This window comes from Meriones unguiculatus, chromosome 7 (assembly GCF_030254825.1).
Source record: "Meriones unguiculatus strain TT.TT164.6M chromosome 7, Bangor_MerUng_6.1, whole genome shotgun sequence".
NCBI lineage: Eukaryota > Metazoa > Chordata > Mammalia > Rodentia > Muridae > Meriones > Meriones unguiculatus.
In genome coordinates this window covers 24,238,995-24,256,384 of record NC_083355.1, presented here as the reverse complement: position 1 = coordinate 24,256,384, position 17,390 = coordinate 24,238,995, and the positions used below count along the sequence as shown (strand labels likewise).

The window sequence follows — 17,390 nt, the reverse complement described above, 5'->3', positions numbered from 1 at the left end:
TTATTACTACCACTCCTATTGTTATTATTATTTGGTTTTTGGAGACCGGGTTTCTTGGTGTAGCCCTGGCTGCCCTGGATCTCACTCTGTAGACCTATCTAGCCTGCCTCGGCCTCCCAAGTGTTGGGACTAAAGGGGTGAGCCACATCCAGATGATGACAATGATGATGATGAGGAGGAGGAGGAGGATTGAGACAGGCTCTCCCTATGCAGCCCTAGGTGGCCTAGAACTTGCTATGTAGACCAGGCTGGCCTCAGATTCACAGAAGTACACCTGCTTCTGCCTCCTAAGTGCTGGAATTAAAAGTATGCACTACCATACCCAGCAAAGTATATGTATGTATGTATTTTTGCGTGTGCTTTCTTGTCTGTATGTGTACCGCATGTATGCAATGCCAGTGGAAGACAGAAAAGGGTGTCAGATCCCCACCCAGAACCTGGTGGTTGTGAGCCACCTGATGCGTGTGTGGGGTCTGAACTTGGGTCTCCTGCAAGAGCAGCGAATACTCTTGACTATGGAGCCGTCTCTCCAGCCCCCTCCATGAGGAGGATATTTAAGAAGAAACTTTCAAAATAAGATGGCTCAGTGGGTGAAGACACTCGCCACCAAGCCTGATAACTTAAATCCAACCTCCCAGGACCTAGAAGGAGAGAACTGATGCTCTGAGTCCCCCATGAGTGCTATGGCACCCCTCCCCCATCAATCAATCAATCAATCAATCAATCAATGGATCAGTAAGTGTACATTTTAAAAACATAAAAGGTGAAAGTTGAGCCGGGCACGGTGGCGCATGCTTGTAATCTCAGCACTGAGGGAGGCAGAGGCAGTAGGATCGCTGTGAGTTCGAGGCCAGCCTGGTCTACAAAGCAAGTCCAGGACAGCCAAGGCTACACAGAGACACCCTGTCTCGGTGAGCTTTGGAAAGAGGAAGGCTTGATGTCGTCAGCGGGAGGAAGCCCCGTGTGAACTCTCTGAGATGTACCACTATGACAGTCTACTCTGAGGCCCTGAAGGGCAGAATGAGGAAAACCTCTCCTGTCCAAAGCCTGGGGACCGCCCCGCTCAATCAGCTTGAAAAGGTCACAGGAGGCCTGACTCTCCTCAACCGGTATGTCAGAACACCTCCTTCCCAGGCACGACTTTTGACACTCAAGTGCGCTGGAAAAGCCACGCCATACCGGTCGCTGTTCTGAATGGCCGCCCAAGCACTTCACCGCCCAAGCACTCTGACCAGCATGGTCCACGGGCTCAGGCTGCATCACAGATGTGTGCTACTCGCCTCACCCACCTCTGGGTCCTGAAAAAGTCTGGGGGAAGGTGTCCTTCAGCCCAGGGCTCTTTTTCCCAAGTAGCTTGAGAGGAAGGGGAGGACTCTTCTCCACCGAGGGGGCTCCACCTGGCCTCACTGACCGGCCCTGTCCTGAGGTCCAAAAGGGTGACTCGGAATAAGATGTCCTGAGCAAACAGTGAGCCTTACCTGAGATTCAGGCTCAGCCACGTGGAGACCTCTAGGCCCCCCTCCCCCCCCCCAGGCCAGAAGAGGCAGAAAGCGGGGAGAGGGGCCGGGTGGGGAGAGGAGGTTCTGCGGCGTGGGGGCCGGGCCACGCAAAGCTCGGCCCGGCAGAGGGGGCCGCGTCCCCGCGGCCAGCCACGCAGGACTGGGCGGAGGGGGCCGCGTCGCGGTGGGGGGCGGACGCGGGGCGGGGCGGCGCTGTCAGTGCAGGCAGCGAGCGGAATGCAGCGGCCGGAGGCCTGGCCACGTCCTCACCCGGGGGAGGGGGCCTCGGCCACCCAAGCCGGGGGCGCAGCGCCACCCCCCCGAGCCGCGGAGCCGCGGGTACGGAGCACGGAGTGCGGGGTCCCCGGGGCGGCAGGACTGGGAAGGGGGTCGGGGGGGGGGAACGACAGCCGATTTGCCTAGGGCTCCCGCGCTGGGAACTTTGCGCCGTCCCTGCCGAGAAGGAGTCCGGGCCCAGGGAGGGGAGAAAAAGTTTGTCCCGGAGCGCAGGAGCGAGGAGGCCTGGCCGGAGTGGAGAACTTCGTGGTGGGGGGAGGGAGCTTAAGTTCTGGGGAACTTGCGGCAGTGATGGGGACTGGCTGGGGCGGCGGGGACGGGGGTGGAGGGCTGGCGGGACGAGGGGGGAGTGGGAGTGGCGAGGTGGTCTGGTTGGGCTCCCTTGCCCCGGGGTGATGGCCGCGCTCTGGAGCTGGGGGTCAGCTGGACGCGTGGAGGCTCTCGGCGCCGCTGTTCCCCGGGCCCAGGTTCTGTGATACACTCCGACTCGGGCTCTGGAGCAGTCAGTGCATGACAGAACTTGGGTCCGGTAGGACTTTCTGCACCCAGCGGACTCAGCGGCCGCTCCTCGGACCTGCGGTGGAACCTCTGCCTGGGAGTGGAGTGGGCACCGGAAACGGTCCATGTGGCACGGGGTTGGGCTGGAACCAGCTGTGGGTTGGAGGTTAGCTGGCTCCCTAGAGCCGCTTTGAGTCAGGAGTTCCTTCCCCGTGTCAGTTTCAGGAACCTTCTCTCTACACCATCAAGGCTGTCTTCATCCTAGATAATGACGGGAGAAGGCTGCTGGCCAAGGTAAGCCCTCACCGCAAGAACCCTGAAGACAGTGCCACACGTCCAAGAAAAGCGGTCCCCACCCAGCCCATTTGGCTCCTATAGAAGAAACTCGGCCTTCTGGATGGCAGAGCAGCCCCGCCTAGGTTCTATAGAAGAAGTCAGTTTGTCCACGCTATACCTTATCAATCTAAGGGCGCCTGGCGGGCGGGCAGGTGGGTCAGGGGAGTCCCTGCTGTCTCTACTCTTTGTTTCCTGACGTGTCCTCTCCCTGTCCTTGCTCTGCCCAGCTGCCCCCTGGGTGTGAGCTGCTCCACCAAAGGGATCAGTGGAGAGCTGAGCCCGGGACCTAGGAATCCAGAGTCCCTAAATACAAAAGCGACCTGTGTGCTTTTGTATTTTAGCTTGGTAAACGCAAAGGACTTAGCACAGTGATTTAGAGTCGGGTGGGGTTCGGGCGGCCTTGTAGTCCTGCTCTTGAACTTCAGAGATGCAGAAGATAAAGTGTAGAGAAGCTAACTAGGTTTCCTGGGGTCACGGGGTTAGTCTCACCGCGAACACCGACTCAGGGTTTAGATCTGAGGCTCCAGGTGGTTTTCCTCGAACTCCTTTTTGGTTGTCTGGCACCTGTCCTGCATGGCCCTGGTGAGACGAGCTGAAACTAAATCTGAAGCTAAGTCTCAGGGAAGACCAGACGGTTCAGTGGGTAAAGGGTGCTTGCCTCCATGCGTAACAGCTTGAGTCGGATTCTGAATTCACATGGTGGAAAGATCCCCTCACGTGGTCCTTTGGCCTCCAGACTTGCCTCCCCCAACGCATACACCCTAAATAAATAAATGTAAAAAAAAAAAAAAAAAAAAAAAGCTAGGTGTAGTGGCCGACACGTTTAATCCCAGCACTTGGGAGGGAAGGCAGAGACAGGAGGATTTCTGTGAGTCCGAGACCAGCCTGTTCTACAAATAGAGCTCCAGGGCAGCCAGGGCTACACAGAGAAACCCTGTCTCGAAAAAACAAAACAAAAATGTAGAAAGAAAAATCTGTGGCACCCTAAATTCCTGCTGCACTGAAGGCCAGGCAATGGTGCGTGCTTTTAACCTGGCACTCAGGAGACAGAGGCAGATGAACCTCTGAATGTGAGGCCAGCTTTGTCTACACAGCTGGGGATACATACAATACCTATTTGAAAAGCAAACACAAGGGTATGGAGAGATGTCTCAGAGGTTGAGAGCACTGGCTGCTCTTCTGGAGGTCCTGAGTTCAATTCCCAGCAACCACATGGTGGCTCACAACCATCTATAATGAGATCGGATGCCCTCTTCTGGTATGCAGGTGTACGGGCAGACAGAACATTGTATACATAATAAACAAATAAATCTTTTTAAAAAAGCCACAAAACCCGATAGATATAAATAAATAATGTTCCTGTCACTGATGTAATTAACCGTAGCAGAAATATATTTCTGTAGCAGAAAATTACTTTGTCTTGTTGAGTTGTGGACCAGGTTGGCCTCAAACTTCTGCTTTTCCTGCTTCTGCCTCTTGGGTACAAGATCACAGGCAAGCATGGAACGCCTTGCTCTAACTTTTTTGTTTGTCTATTTTTCTATTTTTCTTTTTCTTTCTTTTCTTCTCTCTCTCTCTCTCTCTTTGAGACAGGGTTTCTCTATGTAGTCCTGGCCATCTTGGAACTCACTCTGTAGACCAGGCTAGCCTGGAACTCAGAGATCTTCCAGCCTCTGCCTCCTGAGTGCTGGGACTAAAGAACATCATCACAATCAGCCCCTAATTGTTTTTGTTTATTTCTTTTTTGAAAATAAGGACTCACTCTATAACCAAGGCTGGCCTGGAACTTACTGTGTAGCTCAGGCTAGCCTGGAAGTCACAGTGATCCTGCCTCCCAAGTGCAAAGATTACATGTGTGAGCCAGCTTTTTTTTTTTTTTTTTTTTTTAGACAGGGTCTCATATAGTCAAGGCCGGCCTGGAACTCCTAATCCCCCTGCTTCTTTCTCTCAAGGGCTGGGATTCCAGGCATATGACACCACACCCAGCTATTCGAGCTGTAAGATCTAAGTCAGCTATTAAATCTGTTAGAGCCTTTAAATTTGGTAGAGCTGAGACAGTGTTCACAGCATTCAGATGAGCTTGTTCACTGTGGTGGAGACAGCAGAGCCACTGAGACGGTCAGCTGGCCTGCAGAGTTGACTACTGAATGCAAAACTCGAATGCGGAAAATTGAGCTGACCACGTCTTGCTTCAGCAGATGGGCAAAGGTGGATGGCATTGCCAGAGCTTCTGGGGCCTCCTCCTGGAAGCTCCTACCCTCGTTATATACTAGGAAATTGAAGACGAAGCGGTGGTGATACATGCCTTTTTTTTTTTAAGATTTATTTTATTTATTCATTACATATATGCCAGAAGAGGGCGCCAGATCTCATCATAGATGGGTGTGAGCCACCAAGTGGTTGCTGGGAATTGAACTCAGGACCTCTGAAAGAACAGCCAGTGCTTTTAACTGCTGAGCCATCTCTCCAGCCCGATACATGCCTTTTAATCCCACCTCTGGGAGGCAGAGGCAGGTGGATTTCCTTTCAAGGCTAGCCTGGTCTACAGAGTGAGCTCCAGGACAGCCAGGGCTACACAGAGAAGTCTTGTCTCAAAGCAAGCAAGAGAGACAGAGAGAAAGAAAGAAAGAAAGAAAGAAAGAAAGAAAGAAAGAAAGAGAAAAAGAAAGGAAGGAGGAAGGAAGAGAAGAGAAGAAAAGAAAAAGAAAAAAAGAAAGAAGGAAGTTAAATTGAGAATTGAGGATATCTTGGTCTACATAGACCATTCCAGGCCAGCCGGGTGGCACAGTGAGATCCTGTCTCAAAAATAAAATAAAATAATCAAGACAGGGGCTAGAGAATGTAGGTTAGCAGCAGGCGAAGCACTTGTCTAGCATGCATAAGGTCCTGGGTGCCATACCCAGCACCTCAAGGAAGGAAATGAACTGGAAAAGTGAAAAGAAGCTGAGAGACAGCTCAGTGGTAGAGAACTTTTTTACCAGCTGTGAAGTCCCAGTTTGCAAGCCCTCCAGCACTGCTACAAAGAAAGAATTACAAGAGGAAGGAAGGAAGAGAAAGAGGGAGGTGGAGAGGAAGGGAGGAAGAAAGGGAAAGGGAGAGAGGGAAGGAGGAAGGAGGGAGGGAGGGAGGGAGGGAAGAAAGGAAGGAGATAACCAGATGGAGACCCCAAACATTCTCAGTGTTTCTTTGCTTTGATTTTCTTTGCTTGGAATTTGTTTATGGAGACCAGGGAGCAGACAGAGCCTGGAGGGAGGTGACAAGGAGGTCCAGCTCAGCCATCCGGGTCCCAAGGCCAGGGCTGTCTCTAAGCAATGGCTATTGCCTCTCCTTTCTTTCTCACAGTATTATGATGACACATTTCCCTCCATGAAGGAGCAGATGGTTTTCGAGAAAAATGTCTTCAACAAGACCAGCCGCACTGAAAGTAACGCCCGCCCAGCCTCCGCTGGAACTCTCAGATGACTGAGCACAGCGTCTGTCATCTTCCCCATCTGGACACATCTGTCCGTGTTGACCTTCCCCACCCACAGGCCATTCCCCTCTCCTCTGAGGCTCTTTGTCTTCTCCTCTCCAGCTGCTTTCCACTCCCTTCTTTCATTCATCCTTCAACCTTTACTCCCCATTACTCTCGCCCCCTCCCCCACCTCGTCCTCCCCGTTGAGGAGGCCAGCTATGCTATGAGCCCCCTACACACACTTGAGTCTGGTCCCAGGGCATTGCATGGAATGGAGGGTGGGTCAGCCTCAAGCTGGGCTTGTTGACTCCTCAACAGGAGGCCTTCTCAAGCCATATGGAATGGGACCAAGAACACAGAGTAGCCTGTGGTAGTGGGAATGGAAGTAGGAAATGAAGGGAGAGGCTTGGGGAGCGGAGACCACGCTAGCCAAGGCCGGGGTGAGGGTGTGCTGATTTGAGAGCCTTCCTCCTTCTAGGTGAGATCGCATTTTTTGGGGGCATGACTATCGTCTACAAGAGCAGCACTGACCTCTTCCTGTATGTGGTGGGCTCTTCCTCAGAGAATGAGGTGAGTTTAGGAGGTTGGGTGGCAGGAAGGGTCTTGGGGTGGAGGTGGGTTCTGGAGGTTCACTGGTACCCTAGGATCTGAGGGGGTGGGGAAGGGCAGCCAGGATGGATCTCTCTGCAATAATGCACATCCAGAAAGTTCTGTAGGTCCCTTGGGAATCATCACACACCTCAAGTCAAAGTGCTGCTAGCCTCTAGCCAAGCTCTCTGTGACAAAGGAGTGCTTCCTGTCTGGCCCACCCAGGGAGCCCAGAGGCCTTCTTTGGACCTCAAAGCTTCAGCTCTTCTCTTTCTCTCCTCCCACGCTGTCCTCCCCAGCTGATGCTCATGTCTGTTCTTGCCTGCCTGTTTGACTCCCTGAGCCACATCTTAAGGTAAGTGAGGCCCTCTGCACTCCAGGGCCCTGGCCCCAGGCCTTACCCTTTGCCCCAGAGGCAAGGCTCCTCCTGCTGTCCTCCTTCAACCCCTGCAAGTCTTCAAACCAGAGTGGCTCCCTCCAACCCCCATCCGCCACCTCCATGCTGTCCCAGGCAGAGCCAAGCATAGGGTATGACCAACTCAAGACACTGAGTTGCCTGAGGTCACACAAGTTCCAAACACAGGGAGGGCAGAGAGGCCAGGGAGATGGGGAGAGGAAGGTCTTGTTACGTGGACCACACTGGCCTTCCCGCCCAGCCCTCCTTCCTCAGTCTCCTGAATGCTGGAGCTACGGGCGTGCGCCACCACGCCCGGCTTTATAAACAGTATTTTTAACTTGAGACTCAGAGTTGGTTTTCCCTGCACCCCCCAGTCAGTTACTGATTCCTACTCCAGGAGCGCGGCCTAGACTGCACTGTGCTTAGGACTCCCTGGCAACAGTTCCGCTCCCAATGCCTTTTATTCTCCTGCCTTGGCCTTGCTGGGAAGGAAGGGGTGCTAGAGGAAGACGAGCGCCCTTCCTTAGAGAGGACCCCTGGTTCCCCTTGGCCACTAGGAGGCTTAGGTGCTTGTGTCTGCCCTCAGGAAGAACGTGGAGAAACGCTGGTTGCTGGAGAACATGGACGGAGCCTTCTTGGTGCTGGATGAAATTGTAGATGGCGGGTGAGGAGGGGATTGGGAGAAGAGGTGTCAGGGATACTCAGAATAGCCTTTGTGGGCTCGGTGCTGGGGGGACATACTGGTCACCTATCTCCCTGGCCAACTCATCTGCCCTTCTCCTACCTATTCCTATGTATCCCAACCTGCTCGTGAGGATGGAGGGGCAAATCACGAGCAGCCAAAGTCAAGCCAAACGGGAGGGTAGCCTGATAGCCACCTACAGTCGGCGGTCAGCCGGATAGGTTGAGTTTGGGGAAATCCAGGTTGGTTTCTAGGACCTCAGCCAGAGTATCCCCCCTCCAACGCCTGCTGGATACACAACACCCATTCTCCTTGGGTCTACTTTTCCTGTCAGTAAAACGGAGAAAAAGAAACTACCACAGAATGAAGTATATAAAGCCCAACATTCTCAGACGGGCGCGGTGGCGCACGCCTGTGATCCCAGCGCTCAGGGGGCAGAGGCAGGCAGACCGATGGGAGTTCGAGGCCAGCATGGTCTACAGAGCGAGTCCAGGACAGCCGAGGCTACACAGAGAAACCCTGTCTCGAAAAACAAACAAAAAACCCAAATAAACAGCAACAACAAAAAGCCCATAGTTCTCATTGGTAATTTGAGGTGTTTTTTTTTTTTTTTTTTTGTCTTTCTCCTCAATAAATATTACCTCCCATTAGTATGCTAGCAGACTCCAAGACAATTGGGAACCTTTATGAGAAAAGTTGGTTAGTAGAATCCCTTGAAAGAGGGGACAATCAGGGAAGGATAAAGCTCTGACTCTGGTAACAACCTTGTTGAGTGTCTTCTCTCCCCTCGCCTTCTTGCCTCAGTGCTGGGCATCTTTGAAACACCTACCCATTTTATGGAGGAGGAACTAGAGGCTCAGAGATTCTAGTAATTTATCAGAGGGCACACAGCAAGGGAATTAGCAGAGGAATTTCTTTCCTCTTCTTTCCATGGCACTGTACTGCCCAACTTAGGAACAGGGTTCTCGAGGAGGTGGGGTACTGTGAATGCCTCAGTCCTCTTCCTGTTTTTATTAACTTCCTGCTGTTGCTTGGCGTTGTGTTGATGGCTGGGTTCTAAATGTGAGGAAGACCTAGCCCCTCCTCAAACAGCATCTGCTCATCTTGAGTGGGCTACCCTGATCTCAGTTCAGGTTTTTTGTTTGCTTTGTTTTGTTTTTACCTGTTTATTTACCTTTATCATTGATTACTGTGTATTCTACAGCAGAGTGCAGAGGTCAGAGGATAACTGGTTGAGTCAGTTCTTTCCTTCTGCCACGTGGGTTGTGGGGGTCTGTCTTGGGTCGTTGGCAAGCACCTTTAACGGTTGTACCATCTCCGAAGCCCCTCAGCTGAGCTTTCACCCAGAGATGATCATGGAGGTGGACCACAGTAGAAAGTGGAGAAGGAGCAAAGCTGCGAGTCCCCCATGGGGAGGGCCGGATGTGACTCCAGGACCACCTGTGGGAAGGTCCCCTGGAGTTGACACAGGACATATTAAAGAGTGTAAAGTGGCTTGTCAGAGGGGGATCATGTCACTGACTCACCCCCAACTTCTCCCTTATCTTGTAGTGTGATTCTGGAGAGCGATCCCCAGCAAGTGATCCAGAAAGTGAATTTTAGGGTAAGCCTTCCTGTACCCCACCCCCATCTTTTCCACACTGCCTCTGCCGTCTTCCCTACCCTTGTCCTTCCCCGGGCAGCAGGCTGTCAGGGCTCAGCCGGTGGGAGCCCAGCCACTCGGCATCCAAGAGCGAAGTTTCCAGCTCACAAAAACAAAGCTCCTCCTCATCCTCCAATGAGAGGCCTGGGGCGCAGAAGTCACTGAATCCTCACAATGACTCCCAGAGACAACCTTGGAGAGCGGGCTGCCCTGGGGCTGTGCTTAGACTCCTCTGCTCTGGTTGACCTTTTCCATGTCCGAAGTCTGGATGATACCTTTCCCCAGCTTCAGTTCCCTCTACCGGCCTCCCTTCACGCAAATAGAAGGCGCCCAGCTTGGTTAAGGATGCTGCCCAGGGGTAGAACACGTGGCTAGCATGTGAGACCGTGGGTTTAATCCCCAGCAGTGGGGGATGGAGCAGAGGGGGTCCTGGCTCCCGAATGGCGGGCTGCAGGACCTCCACCTCCAGCTGCTAGGCAGGAATAAGGTGCAGCTCTGCACCATGCTGACCACACCCCTCACCCCTGCAAGCCTTCACCTCTCTGGCTCAACTACTCCTCTCTGCCCTGACTCCACTCTGTGACTCTCCTCCCTCACAGACCGATGACAGTGGCCTAACAGAGCAGAGTGTGGCCCAGGTAAGCCCCTTGCATCTTCCTTGGCCAGAAACAGGCTAAAGGACACGGAGAGCCCAGTGCCCCAGGGGAGAAAATGTTAAGAAACCAGAGGTGGGGCTGGAGAGATGGCTCAGAAGTTAAGAGCACTGGCTGCTCTTCCGGAGGTCCTGAGTTCCATTCCCAGAAACCACATTGGTGGCTCACAACTATCTATAATGAGATCTGGTGCCCTCTTCTGATGTGCAGACGGAACATTGTATACATAATAAATAATTAAATCTTAAAAAGAAGGAAAGAAGGGAGGGAGGGAGGGAGGGAGGAAGGAAGAAGAGAAGGAAGGAAAGAAAAAGAAACCAGAGGCGTGCCCACCTGTAATCCCAGTACTCTGGGAGACAGAAGTAGGCAGATCTCTGCGAGTTTGAGGCCAGCCTGGTCTACAAAGTGAGTCCAGGACAGCCAAGGCTACACAGAGAAACCTTGTCTTGAGAATAAAAGAAATCAGAGGTGTGGGGCAGAAGGAGCCACTGGACGCTGTTGAGCTCTTAGGAAGTGGGTACTGAGAGATGGATGGGCGAATTAGCACCTGCTCACCTCATCTCCTCCTTGAACTCACTACCCGGATGATAATGCCTGGGTTATCTGTTACCCCGATGAAGCAATGTGGAGGCTCAGATCCCTCCTATTCCCTTAACCTGGACAGGATGCCATGTGGGAGTTTGTCTCAGCACTTAGCCTCAGGGGGCCATGCTGGGTTGTTAAGGGCCTCTTCACCTGATGATAGGTTTCTGTACTCATCGCTAAGTAGCCCAAAGTAGCCACACACCTGCACACTCCTATCTGGCAGTGTGTGTGTGTGTGTGTGTGTGTGTTCTGGTTACTGTCTGAAGAGTGGGTCCTTAGTCTCATGAACTTCCCTACATAAGTTAGTCCTTATCAGGGGGGATCACCAGATGTGACACCCCACTTCCCTGCACTCCCCTCATCACACCATCTGTCTTCTGGTCCCCCATGTTTCCTCGTGTTCTGCTGGAAAAGAATGTAGCCGCATGGCGGTTTCAGGGTGGAAGGAGGCTGGAAGAGCAGGGTGGAGTGGCTCAGCCCTTGGAAGGCTGAGGCTGGAGGATCTCAAGTTCAAGGCCCAGCACTGAGCTACACAGTGAGTTCCGTTCCTCCAGTCCAGCCAGGGCTGTAGCATGAGACTTCATCTAAAATAAAACAAACCAAGCTGGGAATCTCAGCACCTGGGAGGTGGAGGCAGGAGAATCAGGAGTTCAAAGTCACATCAAGGTTGAGGCCAGAGTGATCTACATGAGACTCTGTCTAAAAAAAAAAAAAAAAAAAATCCACTGAGATGTCTCAGCAAGTAAGGAACTTGCCTTCGGGCCTGATGGCCTGAGAGAGAACTGACTCCCCCACAAGGTATTTGCTGATCTCTCCATAAACACACATTAAAATAAAACAAACCTTAAACATTTTTAAAGGGGAGTGTGGATGAGCAGAGCAGACAAGGACACGAGTTGGGGAGAGCTAAGGAGATGGCTCGGTGATAATCACACTGGCTGCTCTTGCAGGGGACCTGGGTTCAATTCCAAGCACACACATGGTGGCTCACAGCCTTTGGTAGCTCCGGTTCTAGGGAATCTGGTGTCTTCTGGCCTCTGCAGGCACCGGGCACACGTGTGGTACACAGACGCGCATATAGACTAAACACCCATGCAAATGCAAATTAAAAAAAAAAAAAGACTAAACACTCAACACCCAATGCAAGTGAAAAATTTGAAAAAGAAAGGAAGAGGAAGACAGTTGGAGCTGGGCGTGGTGGAGGGCTCACTAGGCACAAAGCTGTGGGCGTGATTCCTTGCGCGGTACAGTTTGGTGTGTCGGTGTGTGTGATTCTAGCACTTCAGGTTTGGAGGCGAGGAAAAAGCAAGACTGTTTCAAAAACAAAACCAAGCTGGGTGGTGATGACACACACTTTTTTTTTTTTTTTTAAGATTTATTTGTTTATTATGTATACCGTGTTCTGCCTGCATGCCAGAAGAGGGCACCAGATCTCACGATAGATGGATGTGAGCCACCGTGTGGGTGCTGGGAATTGAACTCAGGGCCTTTGGAAGGGCAGCCAGTGCCCTTAACCTCTGAGCCATCTCTCACCTTTAATTCCAGCACTCGGGGAGGAAGCGGCAGAGGCAGGCAGATCTCTGTGAGTTTGAGGCCAGCCTGGTCTACAGAGCGAGTTCCAGGACAGCCAGAGCTACCCGGAGAAATCCTGTCACAAAACAAAGCAAAACAAAACAAAAAAAAAGCAACCAAACAAAACCAAAAACTAACCACCACCACCAAAACCCCACATATTCACGAGAGTCATCCTAGGTTGCGCTTTACCAGCAAAAGTTGAATAGCAAAGTTACTCAGCGTCTCTAGGGCTCTCAGAAGAACAGAACCAGAACTATATGAATTAGGTGATTGGCAAGATGGCTCAGTGGATGAAGGCCATGCTGCCAAGCCTGAGGACGTAAGTTCAATCCCCACCTCAGCCCCACTTGCCTCTGCCTCCCCAGTGCTGGGAGCAAAGGCATGGGCCACCACGCTAGGCTCACAAGGTGTCCTCTTACCTCTGTGTATGCACTGTGGCATTCAGACACACATACACACACAGGCACACACACACACACGAATAAATAAATAAATGTAAAAAAATTGTTTAAAGAACTAGAGGAACCAGTTCATGGATGGTTCTATGGTTCTTTCTATGGAAAGAGCCTAGAAAGTTAAGTCACACAAACTCAAGAAACATTTTCTATTTTTCTAAATGAACAAAGACGCCTGTGAGCCAGGCACAGGCATTTAATCCTGCACTAGGGAGGCAGAAGCAGTTGAATCTCTGAGTTTGAGAGTTCGAGGCCAGCCTGGTCTACAGAGTGATTTTCAGGACAGCCAGGACGACACAGAGAAACCCTGTCTCAAAAAAAAAAAAAAAAAAAAAAAAGACTGGTACGGCCTTGTTATGTAGCCCAGGCTGCTCTTGAACTCATCATCCTCCAGCCTCAAATTCCCAGGAGCTGAAATCATAGGCACCACACCTGAGTATTTGTGGAAATCTTAAAAACAATACTTACAGTGTTGAGCATAAAATTAAATGTGGAGAGATGGTAGAGATGGGAGGGCTTCATGTCCCCAGGAAGGAGGGAGATTGCAGGAGAAAGGGACATACTCAGTGTGGGGGTGGATGTTTTTTTGTGGGGGGAGGGAGGCAGAGGAGGCTCATGCCCAGAGGGGCTGGTCACCTTTCCCGATGTGCTGGCATCATGTCTGTACACTGGTAAAGATATGGGGCACACACTGGATTGAGATGGTTGTTCTTAGCCATAGGAGCACACACACCTGACAGCTTCACCGCATCAGCAAATGGCATGGGGTGCTGAGAACACACCCCAATCAAGGACAGAATCGCAAGTCTGTTAAGGTATCAAGTGTCAAGAGCACAGGCAAGGTTGAGCCTGGGCCCAGTCTCTGCCTGGTGATGGCACTGTGAGAATGACTGAGGCCTGGCATGGCTTGGGGGAGGCAGGGGCCAGCGCCACACCCACAGTTGGAGAGGCTTGGGCTTTGGCCAAGCTCAGCCGGCTGGGCCTGCCTTTTCCTCCAGAGCCTGGTCTCCTTTAAACCAAGCAGAGGCAAGCTGCTGCCACCTAGTGCCCGGAGCTCCTGAGCCGCCCTCGTGGACCTCCAGTAAAGGCACACCTGATTAACATTCTCCTCAAATATTTCTCCCCACATCCTACCCTCGCCCCAGGTTCTTCAGTCAGCCAAGGAACAAATTAAGTGGTCTTTACTGAAATGAAGACCTTGGAGTCAAGGCACCCTCCCCAGAGAGCCTTTTCCCAGTCCCCGCAAAAGCCCCAAGACCTCAAGAGACAGAAGAGACCCGTCTGCCTTCTCAGGCCTCTCCCAGAACTGATCCCTGAGGTCTCCTGCCAGGGATTCCGAGAAGCAAAAGCTGGGCTCCAGCTCTGTCACCCCTGCTCAGTACCCCGGCCTTCCCCTGGGGCCACGGGAACCAGCAAAGCTGCTTTCCCTCGGACCTCTGGCATTCTCAAGCCCTAGGCCTTAATAAACTTCTGTTTCTTGCCAAAGATCTCCTTTCTTGGCTTTGGAAGTGTGTGTGTGATGTATCTTTTCTGATTCCCCGTGCTACGGAGTGGGCTATGCCTGTGGGTGGGGTCAGGGTGGATCAAGGAAAAGGGAAGGATTTAACACAGCGAAGGATGCTCCTTCCATGTGTGCGGCTAGACACGACTGTGTGGCTTGGTAGGAGTCACAGTGACAAGAATAATATTCTTCCAGGAAAAGGGGAGCATAAGCGGCACCCCTGTTTTGTGTGTGCAGAACACACAGGGGGGCTCCTCTAGGGATTCCTTGAGTCGCCCCCTTCCCCCCATTCTTAGCCTCCAGAAAGAAAGGGAGTCAGGCTTATTTTGACAAACTGAGGAACAGTTTGGCTATTTTTCCTGGCGTGCCCGAGACTACGGAATTTCGATCTTGGCGTATATCCCGGGCACTAGAGCCCTATAAACTTGCTGGCTCTATCGGGGGGGGGGGGGGGCGAGAAGGCACCGACACTGTGGGTGTCTCCAGAGCATCCGCTCACCTCTGAGGCTGTGAAGGATCGGGGGGCGGGGGGAGAGGAGGGGTCCAGAGAAGGGACAGACAGAAGGAGATTCGCTGCGACAAACCTGGGAGGGAGATGAATAAACTTTCTGAGCATCCGGACCCCTCTTCCCTATCCTAGTCCCAGCCTCTGCACCTCCGCTTTCTGCGTCTCCGCGCTGCGGACTCTTTCGCAGCCGCGTGAAGACTCCGCTTCTTGGATCCCCGGGGGCTCTCGGCGGATGGCTGCTCCTCCCGGCCCCGCCCCAGCTCCGCCCCGCCCCAAGCTCCGCCCCAGCCCCTCGCAGGAACAACGCGCAGCAGGAAGCTCCGCCCCCGCACAGCATCCGTGGTCCTACAGCGCCACCTGGAGGGCTCGCCTCCGGGTCTAAGGCGCCGATGAACTCCGCCCCCGAGGTGGGATGGGACCCTCCGCGCTGCGTTTCTGGCTCTTGGACGCCAGCGCTAGTGCGTTGCCCTAGCAACCAGTACGCGTGACTCCCCGTGACTCCTCTCGCCGCGCCGAGCTTTTTTGCCAGCCGCTGTAATAAAGTTCGTGGTGAGCCTTGGATCTTAGTAAAAGCCTCTAGGGACAGTGGTTGTCACTTGCAGGCTGGGCGGGCGGGAGACCAGCCTAGGTTGCACGCGACACTATCTTAAAAAAAACAAACAAAAAAAAACTAAACTAAACAGAAGAGTGCAGGCCAGCTAGTCATACTGGCTTCGACTACCTCTGTAATTCGAGAACTCGACGAAGATACAGGGATGCAAACCTAGTCGCTGTAAACGCTGACTCTACTGTCTTTCCAGAGTCACTTGCGTTTACAGCCTTTTCCCCGAGTCACCGTACACACAGCCCAGAGATGCAAAAAGGCAACCCTGGAAGGACGGCGCAAGAAAATCGTGGAGTTCAGGCGCCCGTGTGATGACGGGAAAGTTCTTCAGGGATGCTTCTCAAATATCCGGCCACCCGTAGAGCTTGGCTCCGTCCATGGGCCGGGAGCGACCGCAAGGTCCGGAGGAGTAAAACTGCTTTCCTGGCAACATGGTCCGGCCTTGCAAGGACGGGAATGGGAAACTTCTGGGAGAAGCTAGGAGTTTCACGCAAGCTGGCACACTCAGGTTCTTGCAACTACGCAATGCTGTCCACATTTTATTAAGGGGTGCACAGAGGCCCTGAAGGTTTCAGGCATGCTGCAGTTTCCACAGTAACTCTCTCAGTGTCCTAAAATATCTGAATTTCTCTCTCACACTTGGACCGCACAGGGCGTGGGACACAGGAGCCTATAATCTCAGCTTTTGAGAGGCGGAGTCTAGAGAATCAGAAGTTTGAGGTTATTTTCGACTATTTATTGTGTCTGAGGTCAGCCTGGGCTACACATGAAGCAGGGTGACAAGAAAGTGTCCCTTAGCCCGCTGTGGCTAAGGGCTACCCTGATCCCATAGGGAGGGTTTGGCAAAGCAGCCAGAAGAGATAGTTTAGAGAGGGTTGCACTGAACTCTTGGGGTGAGGACCCCAAGTCTGTGTCTCCGCTGTCTCCGGCCCCTTCTTGCTTCCTTCATCCAGGTGAAGCCTCCTAGACAGCAGGCCTGGTTGGCCACCCCGTGCTCTGCCCGCTGCATCAGCTTCTGGAGATGAAAGCCTCTTCTGCGCTGCTACAGGCCAGAGCCTGAGACGTTTCGGAAAGGGCATGCGCGGTTCTGAGCCAGGGCTTGTCTTCCCCCGTCTGCCCACCCCTATCGTCCTTCCTTGTCTTGCTCCTCGGTGCCCTAGGGAGCAACAGCTTAGGAGCATAGGCGGACAAGGAGCCTTAGGGCCACCCTTTTTCCTGACACTGAATTAGCACCAGGTCAAAAATTGAGACCTCAGGAATGTAGGCCCAGCCAGAGGGCGCTGGAGGAAACACAAACTCAAAGATTTGTTACAGGGGAGATACAGACAGACAGACAGACAGACAGACAGACAGACAGACAGACACACACACACACACACACACACACACACACACACACACACTGTGCTCCTCCAGCCTTTCTTCAATTGGCTGACAGAAAAGCAGGGTGTGTGGGATTGGTTCTTATCCCGGACAAAATGGATGGCTCACAGAGGAGTGGACCATTGCCAGCTGTCTGGAGGAGTGGCCAGGGGCACAGGGGCTCTTCTCAAGGCCTCTCTGATTGGTGGAGGCGGAGCCAACCAGGCCTGGAAGAGGGATGAGCAGGCAGCAGTACCCTGCTTGAAGGTCTTCAACCTCTTTGCAACTCACTTGAAGACTGATGTGCTTTTTGAAGGCTGAGACAGGAGGCAAGCACGATTTTTTTTTTAATTTTTTTTTTGTTTTTGTTTTTCCAGACACGGTTTTCCTGTGTAGCCTTGGCTGTCTTGGACTTACTTTGTAGACCAGGCTGGCAGAGAAATCACAGAGATCCACCTGCCTCTGCCTCCCTGAGTGCTGGGATCATAGGTGTGCTCCACCACGCTGGGATGACAGCCAAGAATTTGATGCTACCTTGGACTACATAAGGAGAGAGTGCCTGTCTCAAAGAAACAACAACAAAAACCCAAAAAACCCTTTATCCTGGGGCCGAATTAATTCTGAGCTCTTAGGACAGTAGAGCTCCTTTGGATCCTGGAAATGGGAATAATTTTCCTTCTCTTTCCTTTCAACCCGGGTCTTATTCATTTACTTGTTGATTCAGTGTATTCAAATATTTAGGTGTCTACGTTGA

General features: G+C 52.5%; 1 protein-coding gene across 4 annotated transcripts; it reads left to right on the top strand.

The window, feature by feature from the left end:
• Positions 1 to 1,699: 1,699 nt before the first annotated feature.
• Copz2 (COPI coat complex subunit zeta 2) lies at positions 1,700 to 14,146 on the top strand. Of its 4 annotated transcripts, XM_021642002.2 has the most exons (9): positions 1,700 to 1,838; positions 2,514 to 2,588; positions 5,973 to 6,054; positions 6,563 to 6,654; positions 6,972 to 7,027; positions 7,656 to 7,733; positions 9,303 to 9,354; positions 9,993 to 10,031; positions 13,807 to 14,146. In XM_021642002.2, the coding sequence occupies exons 1-9, from the start codon at positions 1,737 to 1,739 to the stop codon at positions 13,852 to 13,854; spliced, it is 624 nt and encodes a 207-aa protein (XP_021497677.1). In that variant the 5' UTR covers positions 1,700 to 1,736; the 3' UTR covers positions 13,855 to 14,146. The 4 variants fall into 4 exon arrangements, with proteins under 4 accessions (XP_021497677.1, XP_060242848.1, XP_021497678.1 ...); XM_060386865.1 differs by lacking the exon at positions 7,656 to 7,733; XM_021642003.2 differs by lacking the exon at positions 9,993 to 10,031.
• Positions 14,147 to 17,390: the final 3,244 nt, after the last annotated feature.